Source organism: Podarcis filfolensis (genome assembly GCF_964270895.1).
Source record: "Podarcis filfolensis genome assembly, chromosome: 3".
NCBI lineage: Eukaryota > Metazoa > Chordata > Lepidosauria > Squamata > Lacertidae > Podarcis > Podarcis filfolensis.
In genome coordinates, this window is record NC_139606.1 from 26,157,635 (window position 1) to 26,169,754 (window position 12,120).

Genomic DNA, 12,120 nt, shown 5'->3' on the forward strand with positions numbered 1-12,120 from the left:
CGTTCTGAAAGCATCCCTTTGTCACCTTGACTCGCGCTGGCACAACCAGAACTGAATTGAGTGCACTGTTTTCAAACAATGCCTAAGAAATGTAGCATTTGTTTGAGCGAAGGGAAGCAACCAGCGTGACTTGCTGTAGAATGAAAGAAAATCAGGATGTAATCATTTTGGGGTGGGGTGGGATGGGGAGCAGGGGCGGAGGAAGGAGGGTGCAGTAATAGCGGGCTGCCCTGGGTGTCACTACTGAGGGGGCTGACAAAATGCCGGGCGGCACTCACTGTGGGGCCTGCAGCGCGCATGAGCCATACATCTCTCCTGGGAGTGATGAGGTGGCTTGGGCACCCGCAGGCTCCGCTTTGCTCCAAACAATCTGCCCACCGCATCCCCCTCAGCTGTAGGGCAGCTGAGTGGGAGGAAGCAGGCAGACTCCTTGGAGGCCCCGCAAAGCGTCATACCCCGACTGGCCCTGCCCTGCAGGCAGCTGGTCCCGCCCCTGGGCACAGGGCACTCGTGCTGCCCCAGGCGCCAAATTGGCTTGCTCTGCCACTGGGGGCAGGGAGAACATTAGGCTGAGAAAACTCTCCACACAAGCTTCTTGACATTTCATCATTTCATGTTACTGGGGAGGGTGACAATACAGACCACGATCATTTGGCCAGTCCTGGGTGAAGTGTAATTGGAGGTCCAAGTGACAGTTGTTTTGCCCTAGTTATGCCTGCTCACAACACAGCAACACAGGTAGCTGCATTGCTCCCAACTCAGACAAGTAGGTGGGAGGAAGGAAGCTGGCTTTCCAGTTTGACTTCTGCGGCTGCACCCGCACATGGCAGCTGCTTCCAACTTCCTTCCAAGTTGAAGTAGCTTTCAACAGAATGGGCAGCTGCAAGAATGGATCAGCTACTACACCAACCGCACGAAGAGGGTTTTGTTTAGATTTCTTTTGGCTAGCGACAACGGGTGGTATTCACCGCTAGTACTATTCAGAGTGGACCGACTGAAGTTAGTGGACATGACTAACTTAGGTTCACTGAAGTTAGTGGACTTCGGTTCATTATTTTCAACAGGTCTACTCCAAGTGGGATTTAGCTGCATACAACCCTCTGCTCTAGTTTTTGTTTTGTTTTTTACCTGCTTGGGCAAGAACTGGTTGGCAGTCGACAAAGCATGCACAGAAGAGATCAAGGTTATACAACACTCGCTGGCAGCATCTCAGAGCTCCATAGCCATGCCAGTTATCCATCATCAGGAGTGGGCAGTGCTTTACTTACTTTACAGAAAAGCAAAAAAATGGCATGCTTCCTGTTCAAGTTTCCTCTCTGGACGTAACTCTCAAGGAAAAGCATTATAGCTGTGCTTTGGTTTGGCAAATGAATGTACAAGATAGGCAAGCAACCTCTTTTCCCCCTCTTCCATCACTAACACTTGAAAGACACAGGATGGGATACAAAAGTCCCTGCTAAGTTACCATATCACAGGACTCTGACCCTCTAGCTCAGTGGTTCTCAACCTGTGGATCCCCAGATGTTGTTGGACTACAACTCCCATCATCCCTGAGCTCTGGCCTTGCTAGCTAGGAGTGATGGGAGTTGTAGTTCAACAACATCTGGGGACCCACAGGTTGAGAAAGGCTGCATCGCTTCCCAACTTGGGCCTCGAGCTGTTTTTAGACTACAACTCCCATCACCCCTAGCTAGCAAGACCAGTGGTGAGGGGTGGGTGGAAACCATAGCCCCAGCTGGAGACCCAAGTTTGGGAAACAATGCTGTAGATGTTCACAGAATCGTAGATTGCAGAGTTGGAAGGGACCCTGAGAATCATCCAGTCCAACCCCGGCAATGCAGGAACATGTAGCTGTCCCCATATGGACATCAAACTTGTAACCAGGGGATTATCAGCAACATGCTCTAACCAATGGAGCTATCCAGGCTACAACTCCAATCATTCCTAAGCATTGGTTATGCTAGCTGAAACTGATGGGAGTTGCAAATCCAACGCCATCTGGAAGTGCATGGGTTCTCCAGTCCTGACTATAACAGAGCCTCTTGCAGTCTAGATACCATAAAGAAGTACAGTCATACCTTGGAAGTCGAACGGAATCCGTTCCAAAAGTCCGATTGACTTCCAAAACGTTCAGAAACCAAAGCGCGGCTTCTGATTGGCTGCAGGACGTTTGGTTTCCAAAAATAGTTTGCAAACCAGAACAGTCGCTTCCAGGGTTGCGGCATTCGGGAGCCAAAACGTTCAAGAACTAGACTGTTTGAAAACCAAGGTACGACTATCATAAATGTGAATGCAAATATGAATGTTTTAAAAAGAACTCTTGCCCAATTTAAAATCTTATTGAACCATACAGACATACCTCTTCTTGCGAACGCTTCATGTTGTGTTTTTTCGGGCTAAGAATGCGGCAAACCCAGTGTTTACTTCCGGGTTTCGCTGCGCACACACACAAACGTTCTGCGTGGTTTGCACATGCGCAGAAGCGTTCTGTGCAGTTTGTGCATGCACAGAAGCGCTTTATAGCACTTCGCACATGTGCAGAAGTGCCACTCTGGTTACGGACTTTTCGGGGTGCTAAGGGTACCCCGGAACTGATCGTGTCCTCAACCAGAGGTACCACTGTATATGAGTTTTAGTCAATCACGTACCAAATCTGCCTAAATTTGCATGCAAAAGGAAAAAAATAGTCCTACAGGAGGAAGATATGCTCTCTGTGTTACTGTGTGATAAATAGAACTGCTGCAGCAGGCACTGTCGTAAAAAAGAAGCATTCTGCCCCTTTCCACACACAGGATCCTCATCTGTAATTTTTACTACGTATATCATCATAATTTAAAAACTCTGCCCAATTAATTAGAGACATGATTTTAGGTGTCAATCAAAATGTGTGTGCGTGTTTTCTAACCAACTAAATTTTGCAGCATTAACTTACCTCGATTCCAATTTCAAATCCACCACCAAGGCCAGCTATCCCGATGGCAGATGGAGCTGACCAGACTAGAAGAGAAACAGAAACACACTGTGAACATGCAGAGCATTTTACTTTAGAACTGAATGAGATAGGCAGGTGCAACAGGAAAAGAAGATGCCGCTGTATTAGACTCGCGTATTTGAAGTTCATTTGCAAATAATCCAATGCCATTCTGCAACGCTTTATTCACAAAGAAAAAGAACTTTGAAGGAAATCGCTTCATACAGTTCAGGCATTTCTACAATGCTGAATTTTTTGTTCCAATACTGACTTGCAAATGAAAGACTGCACGTTCAAACAAAATATGTACCTAATGCAATACGTAGGTCATTTTGAAAAGCATGATACAAATGTACGTCAAAGTGTGCCGAGGAAAGCTGGAAGCTGTTCTTCAAAATGTTTTATTTTGCTCCCAGTTTTGAATCTCATGCACAGCTGGAGAAACTACAAAATCCAGACAGTTTTGGTAAAATTTAGAAGGCTTGAATAAGGCAAGTCACATCATGTGCTACATACACCACTGAAACATAAACAAGCCACAAACTATTGTTCGGGAATCTTAACAGGAACTAAATTCCTTTCAAACCCTCCATTAGCTTCTGCCAGCCACTAATTGTCAGACTATCTGCCATGTCAATAGAAGGAAGTGTTGCAAGTGGAGAGATGCTACTGTCTCATTATCTAATGTCCTATTATTCCTCGTAAAATGTGTCCACGCTGGTTTTTGCAACCAAGGTCCTGTGTTTGTGTCTTAGGGGCTGGCCACTGAGAACATGGGATGCTTGACTCAGGCTTGCCCCAAGACATTTTGGCACCTGAGAGGGCCACAAAACAGCAAACAACCCAGGGAAGAAGGGGTGAGTGAAGATCTACCTATCAGGAACGAGGAGAGGAATAAAGATCTACATCGGGAACAAGGGTGGGAGGAGACCAGCAGCCCCTCCTATTCACCAAGAGGCCGTTGCAGAGGTGGCATTTGGGCTGCCAATGATGGAGCAGATCTGGCCTCAAAAGAGAGCACCACAGATGTTGCTGCAACTACAGCAGCGAGTGATGCATTCTTCCTCCCCTTGGGCATACTGCCTCCTGAGGTGATTGCCTCGCCTTGCCTTATGGGCAGGCCGGCCCTAGCTGGACTAGATGAGCCATTGGTTTGATCCAGTAGGAACTTCTTATGTTCTTAAGACAGTTCCAAGAATGTCACTAGGCATCTATTCCAAGGATGTCACTAGGCATCTATTCCAAGGATGTCACTAGGCATCTACAAGGTTGGAACTTGTAGCCCCTCTAGATGTTGTTAGATTACAACTCCTATCCTCTCTCACCACAGCTTATGTGACCTGGGGCTGATGGGAACCGAAGCCTATCACCTGGAGAGCCACAGAGGTAAATATACTTCTTCTAAAAGAAACATGGAGCTGCTCATTTTTAGTCACTGGAACTAACCAAACAGGACTCTCATGTACAGGAATGCTCCCATGATGTAATTCGCAGTGTTTTCAAAACAGCAAACTGCAAGCTGCTTTTTATGACCAAGTATAAACTCAAGACAAAGGGAACATTTGTTTGCGAGCTAATCTTCGGAGATTACAGAAGTGTTCAGTGCCTGCCAGCAAAAGGACACAGATATGTGCCTTTGAAACATGCCTCCACCAGCAAGACAATTCTGTCTCAGTTTTAGGATTTTTGTTTTCAACGAGAGCCTTCACACAAACTGATTTGCTGGAGGGAGGGGAAAGCTTCAGGCTTCTTATCTTGTTAATAAGAGGTTTGTGTGAATGGGCTTCAAGGTGCTTGTTGACCAGAGAAGCCTTTTCCAACCTGGTGCCCATACTATGTTGCTAAGGCTACAACTCCCACTATTCCTGACAATTGACCAAGAGGGCTAAACAGATAGAATCATAGAGCTGGAAGGGACCACAAGGGTCATCTAGTCCAACCCCTTGCAATGCAGGGATATTTTGCCCAATGTGGGCATCGAACTTGACCCTGGAATTAAGAGACACATGCTCTATGAACTGAGCTGATTCGAAAGAGGCAAGTGAGATGTGTGTTAAGACTCCAGTAATATCTGGAGGGCACCAGGTTGGAAAATCTGGTCTAGGGAATAGCACCCAGTTCTGTACTTTAACTTCACTATTATGCTCCTGGACATCATGAGATTGATTTCTTTTTGTACAACTGAATAAACTCTAATAGAATGGTCTAACCTTCTCTGCCTACCCGCTATCTTCCCATTTTTATAATGCATAAATATACTCAGCCAGATAATCAGATGAACAGACACATACTTCAAAGTAGTGAAATTTGTGATGGGGGCCTAAGACTCAACATCCTCTGCGTTCAGCTGGGAGGGTAGTTGCCAGATATGCCCGATTCATAATAGCTCACAATTTCATCCCAATGGACATGCAGGCCCTGTTGAAGCTTGAAAAACTCTCGGCATCTCTTTTTGCACGCAGAAGCATTTGGACTGCTTTAAAAGGAGGAAAGGGCAAACTTACTTCCGTTAGGGAGGCGAGCCAAAACGATCCCACTGCCTCCTCGAGCTGTTACCAAAAACCCAGCTTTGATTACAGACAAGACTGCAAGACCTTTTGCTCTGGCAATTACATGGGCTGCAAATAATGAAATTAAATAGTTAGATATTATGGAGGCAAAAGAACCACTACTAGGGTTGCTGTATTTCCAGAGGTAAAAATCTGGGCAAAAAAAGAAAAAGTTGTTGAGCCACCAAAAAGAGGATATGACCAGGATTTCCTGGACATATGACAACCCTAACCACTCCGAATTAGGGGGGAGAGCTTTTTAAAATTTTAATTAAGCTGTTATGCATAGACTTAACACTTTGAGGCAAAATTTTGCTTTGATACTCTTGATCAAGGAAGTCAATGAAGTCTGGGGGACAGACCTCAGTTTCACTTTCAAATCTGGGCCCAATGGGCAAGTTAGTTTTGAAGCTTGCCCTTCTGTGTGTGACGCTGATTACTAAAAGCAGAGAGGCAGGAAAGGAATAACCAGATTGCCATTTAACTGGCATTTTACGGGGACCAAAACGTTCAAAAACCAAATTGAGGCTTCTGATTGGCTGCAGGAAGCCCCGTCAGACGTTCAGGTTCCAAATGAACGTTCGCAAACCGAACAATCACTTCCGGGTTTGCGGCATTCGGGAGCCAAAACATCTGAGTTTCAGGGTGTTCAGGGTGTGCAAGGTACGACTGTACATTGCAAATGAATTTGCAGGACATGCCTTGGACCACTGCTTTTTCCTAGACTGCGATACCAGCTTCTTTCCAGGAAACAGTTTATAGAAAGCTGGGATTGCAAAATGTAACAGGGGCTTTAAAAAAGAAAAAAATCTGCACACAATCCATTTCATGTTACCAAATGCAGATCCCATGCCTTTAATCAGGTGAACTCACAAAGACAAGACTAGAGGGAAACTTAGCTCTAGAAAGAACAAAGAAACAAACTGAAGTTGTGAACAACAAGATGAAAAACTCTCTTTTACTAACCAGGTATGATCTTGTCAGGGCCATTTCTAGAAGTGATTTCTGTAAATTCTCTTAAAATCTTAGCTGCCTTCTTTGCTTCCGACTTCAAATTGGAAGGTATAGGGTTATTCACTGAAAAGGAGGGGAAAAGGAGTATTTTAAGCAAAACACGAATATTTCAAAAGGGGGTAAGAAGCATCTGTTAGTTCCAAGAGCTGGTAACATTTGTTTCAGTCCGCTTATGTTGCATCCCTAACAATCTGGTACTTGCTTAGTAACACCATACAATGATACCACTATCTCCTCCATTATCAGCATAAAGACATGTCTGTGGAGAATCATTCCACAGTACAATTTGCTATTTTTGAGTACTGAGCCTATGGAGAAATGACACATTCTTTCACCAGTAGCTCTGAAGCGTGTGTCAAGCTAAATAAAAAATTGATCCAATTTCATTCCACCAGTGAGCAACCAAGAGCTGCAGCAGGCAACGTTAAAATGCAGATAAGTTCCAGCAAAGGGACTTACTAGCTGATGGCTTTGGAGTGATTATGCCACAGCTGATTCAAGAATGATGACATCGAACCCTGCGTGAGTCAAGCATATGACAGAACAGGAAAACAGGCTGGTTTCTAAAAGGAGCTTGAAGTCTGCAATTAGAATTCTGACTAAGAGTGCTGTGTTGGTTGAATATCTCTGCAAAGTAGAGGCTCTCACTGCATATCAAGATGGTTTAAATAAATAAGGTTCCACTGCAATCTCCATTAGCCCAAGGGGGGGGTCATATTCTTTTGGGTCCTCTTGAAATGCTTTATAAATACCTGTCCTTCATTGCTGTCACAAGAATAAAAATGTAAACCACGATGCCTATGGAGCACAAAACCTATTGTTAGTAGCCAAATTGTTTACATTCCATTCATCCATCCACACTGGACCTAAGTATTATTAAACATTAAGCCACTTAAAAGCATGGGCACTTAGGCTGAGCTATAAAGGTTAAAACATTTTATCTGTTTTACTGAGGTGTCAAAAGTTACTGAGGAGCAAAAGTAAATATGTGAATAGCTTAGGTGGCAGAACCATTAGATTTTTTGGCGTAGCCCTGAAATACTTTTCGCCTAAGGAACAGTTGCAGACACTTTATTCATGTAACACAGTGCCATCATTGTGCATTGCGCTTGCAGCATAGGAAAGGACAGGAGTATTTCTTGAGGAGCTTACAATCTAAAAAGATACACAGCAGAGGCCACAGGGGAAGAATGTGCTATCATAAAGTTGCATGCATTTAAGGCTTAGTTTTAGTCTCACTAATGCATGAGAGGATTGCAACGAAGACTTCACCAAGGTGGCAGGTTTTGCAGGAGGGATTTGAGAGAAAGAGGTGACCTCACAGAGAATAGTTTGTCATCAATACAATGCAAACATCTGTCTTAGTTTTAGTCCTCAAGAGAAGTTAAAAGGAATGACTGATGGTACCAGGATAATACAGGCAGTGCACATGAGAGCTGGTAAAGATTTTTCAAGTATTAACAGAAGCCCTGTTGAGCATAGGATTGCAGTCACAGAATGTGAAATAGTTGGGGATTTTTAAACTCCTCTGACTTAGATCCAAATGAGAAACTCAAAACGCTGCCAACCCTATACAATGGAGTAATCAATCCATAAACAAACACTGCGTAAGATATTATGAGTTAACAAAGATCCACCCAGTAAGATAACAGAAGGCAAAACTAATCTGCTCATAATTTCTCAGGTGAAATATTTCTCAAAATTAATATACAAAAGGTCAGCTGTGTCCAAAATAAGGAGCCAGAAAGATAGGAGAGCATGAGATATCAAGAATGGAGAAAGCTCCCTCCAATGAAATTGCTCAGTACAACTAAATCTGGAGCAAGGATTGGGTGGAAGATAGTCTTGTAAACGCACTGTACCAATCACGTTATCCTTTGAGTACCTCTGAGGTCTCTCTTCTTTTGTTCATGAAGAAGGGGGGTTGTCATAAAAAAGTCTAGCACAAAAACATGAACACAACAGGTGGAAAGAATTTATACCCCAGCGCAACAAACCTGACTTGCAAAACTTTCTTATCAGCAATAGAGAGAGAGAGAGAGAGCGCCATCAAGATGGTTTGTTGGAAATCTGGCTGCACATGGTTATCAGAGTTTAATTACATTTCCAATTATACTTTCAAACTGTACAACGCCACAATCATAGTACAGTGGTACCTCGGGTTACATACGCTTCAGGTTACATACGCTTCAGGTTACAGACTCCACTAACCCAGAAATATTACCTCGGGTCAAGAACTTTGCTTCAGGATGAGAACAGAAGTCATGAAGCAGCGGCGCAGCGGCAGCAGGAGGCCCCATTAGCTAAAGTGGTGCTTCAGGTTAAGAACAGTTTCAGGTTAAGAACAGACCTCCAGAATGAATTAAGTTCTTGACCCGAGGTACCACTGTACTGAGTAAATAATCCGCCTTTTTAAAACATCACATACAAGGTACACAAAAGGCACATGTTTTAATCAGTTGTTATAAATTCAGTTTTATGTTTGCTATGGGAACGGTGCAACCTTATCATTGGATACACAAAGTGATATATAGAGGCAAAATAGTAATGAAATGCAGTTCTGAATCTCTTTTCAGGCAAGTCCTTAGGGAATCTAACAATCCTACTACAACTACTCAGAAAAAGTCACGTTAAGTTCAGTGGGGCTTGCTCCTAGGTAAGTGGGTATAGGATTTCAGCCCAAATGACAAAACATTATCAGAAGGATTTTATGAATCTCACGGCAAATTACCTTCATATTTGAAACAGCTTGAAAGGAGCCTCTAAGTACGCACAGACTGAACTCCCCATCCTCCCCCTAAGCAGGATAATCTTGCTGAATGAAAGCTGAAGGGTAAAATAATATGACAGCAGCTGAGCAGAAGAGGAGAATGAAAATATTTGCTTGAATTTACCTCTTTTAAAGTGGCTGCATACAGATACAGAGATATTAGATGACTGCAATATTTTGGAGAAGCAAAACCAAAAAGGAAAGCAATGCTAAGAAGCATGAAACTTTCATGTAATTCAGGCTTTCAGACAATGTTTTTGTAGCAGTCAGGTGTCCACATACGCAACAGAGGACAGCTGTGGTCCTAGCTTCTGGTATCTCCAGGTAAACTGGGGGGGGGGGGCTTTCCTGAAACCCTTGACAACTGCTGCTAGTCAGTGTAGACAATACTGAGCTAGACAAAGCCAAAGGCCGGTAAAAAACGCTTTCTCTTTTTAAATTGCTTTTATTGATTTGCTAAACAGTTATCAAGGCGGAATACAGAGCTTGGCAAGTGAGAAAAATATATACCAGCTAAAGACTGAAGTCACTTTTGTTCCAACATAGGCAGTCAACTAAAGGTGATCAGGAAAAACGAGACAAGCACCTCAGAACAAATCTTTGCATGATACTCCAACTCAAGGTTAGCTTTATCTGAAAACAGATCACAGGCATTTTAGCAAGTAGTGAAGATATAAGTGACCTACTCTGCAGAAAACAAGGACATGAGAAATGTCATATCTGACTGCTTTTAGTTCTCTTAACCTTGCAGGCTGCATATCATACTTTGGGGGGGCAACTGATGCAAGTGTTGCCAATAGGATTTCACATGCAAATCCACTTATTTGTATTCGGAATACACACATTTCAGTTTATTCAATGGAGTCAACATTATTACATTCCCTCTGCTCTCTTAGACTGAGAATTTGAGGGCATATCCTGTCTTCTCAACAAAGTTTGTAAACCACTCTGCAATACTTACTCACTTATTCCATTTGTGCCCTGCTCTTCAGCCAAATAGCCTCCAAGAGAGGCTTACATTGAAACATTCTGAATTGCCACAGATTTCAGAGAAAAGGAGAGAACATTAGAACATTGACCACAGCCAGACGTGTTGGCTTTTGTAGGTTTATGATGGATACTTAGGATAAACATCCTAACAGCCAAGAACAACAATTACCAAAATTCACCAAGCAACAGTTCTTCACCATCACCCTTCTAGGTCCCGAGGTACATGCAGAGGAAAATAAGTGAGTGCAGGCACAGTGATTTAGAATAGTTCCTTTGGATTGGATTTCCTGGTTACTTTTGACACCATGGCAAACTCTTTTGTCACTGGCAAAAAAAAAACCCTATAGCTGGTCACAGCAGATGATGGAGAAATTCATGACTTTATTGTAGCAGTGATTTAACCCTCCATTAGCTTCTGCTAGCCACTAATTGTCAGACTATCTGCCATGTCAATAGAAGGAAGTGTGGCAAGTGGAGAGACGCTACTTGTCTCATTATCTAATGTCCTATTATTCTTCGTAAAATGTGTCCACACTGGTTTTTGTGACCGAGGTCCTGTGTTTATGTCTTAGGGGCTGGCCACTGAGAGAATGGGATGCTGGACTCAGGCCTGTCCCAAGATATTTTGGCACCTGAGCGGGCCACAAAACAGCACCCTCCACCAGGGAAGAAGGGGTGAGTGAAGATCTACCTATCAGGAACGAGGAGAGGAATAAAGATCTACATCAGGAACAAAGGTGGGAGGAGACCAGCAGTCCCTCCTATTCACCAAGAGGCCGTTGCAGAGGTGTCCAGTAATAATAATAATAATAATAATAATAATAATAATAATAATAATTGTACCCCACCCATCTGACTTGGAATAGAAATAGGAATATAATGACACACATGTTAATACAACATAAATGGGGATTTTGGCTAGTTTGCACCTATTCAGTCCAACAACAACAACAACATTATTTGTACCCCACCCATCTAACTGGGAATAAAAATAGGAATATAATAACACACATGTTAATACGACATAAATGGGAATTCTGGCTAGTTTGCACCTATTCAGTATTATGATAATAATAATGCAGTATTTGTACCATGCCCACCTGACTGGGTTTTCTGGACCACTTCCTGTGTGCACATATATATATATATATATATATATATATATATATTCCATATAAATATACCATTACACAGCATCTTTTGACTGAACAAGGAACATAAAACAAACATAAAACAAGAACTGGACTCCAAGTCTGTGATTCTAATAGTGACTTACACTAGGGCAGTCCTATTAATTTATCAGTGGACTTGTTTCACTCTTTTTAAATAACGATTTATTATTTATACCCGCCCCCCAATCTGGCTGGGTTTCCCCAGCCACTCTTTTAAAGATTTGCAAGCCCCTCATGTGGGGGGGGGGGACTGGACTTAGAAAACTAGACAGGGATGAACTAGGGAAACCTGGGGAATAAATATGGTAAAGACACATCCCACGTATACTTTTCCCCCAAACTCCAATTCCTCTCTTCCCCACCACCACCACCTTCCAAATTCCCCCCTCCCCCATATCCACACCAACCAAGCCTACTTACTGCTTCCAGAAAGGTACCATCCACACCCACCCCTGGCTTGGGAAAGCCTCGGGAGTATCTACAGCAATGCAGCCAACCACTCGCGACAGAAACTATCCCTGCGTTCCACTCTAAAGACCCCGCCTTGTAAGAGGCAGCAGCAGCTGCTGCTGCTGCTCACCTGGAGCAGGTGCATGGGCGGGCGTGAGGCGCGATAGTCGTCTAAACCACGCGCCTGATTTTCTTTTCTCTAAC

At 43.4% G+C, this 12,120-nt stretch overlaps 1 protein-coding gene across 2 annotated transcripts in view; it reads right to left on the reverse strand.

Annotated features, from left to right (window-relative positions):
- The window catches only part of SH3YL1 (SH3 and SYLF domain containing 1), a 476,641-nt gene that overhangs the window by 16,255 nt on the left and 448,266 nt on the right, over positions 1-12,120 (reverse strand). The window contains exons 1-4 of one of the 2 annotated variants that reach the window (XM_083607407.1): positions 11,887-12,080; positions 6,487-6,597; positions 5,476-5,589; positions 2,933-2,997 (exon numbers count right to left, since the gene is read on the reverse strand). In XM_083607407.1, coding sequence (XP_083463533.1) covers positions 2,933-2,997; positions 5,476-5,589; positions 6,487-6,597; position 11,887 — 291 coding nt within the window. In that variant the 5' untranslated portion in view covers positions 11,888-12,080. Of the gene's footprint in view, positions 1-2,932; positions 2,998-5,475; positions 5,590-6,486; positions 6,598-11,886; positions 12,081-12,120 lie in introns of those variants that run through there. The other variant, XM_083607408.1, reaches the window with a different exon arrangement.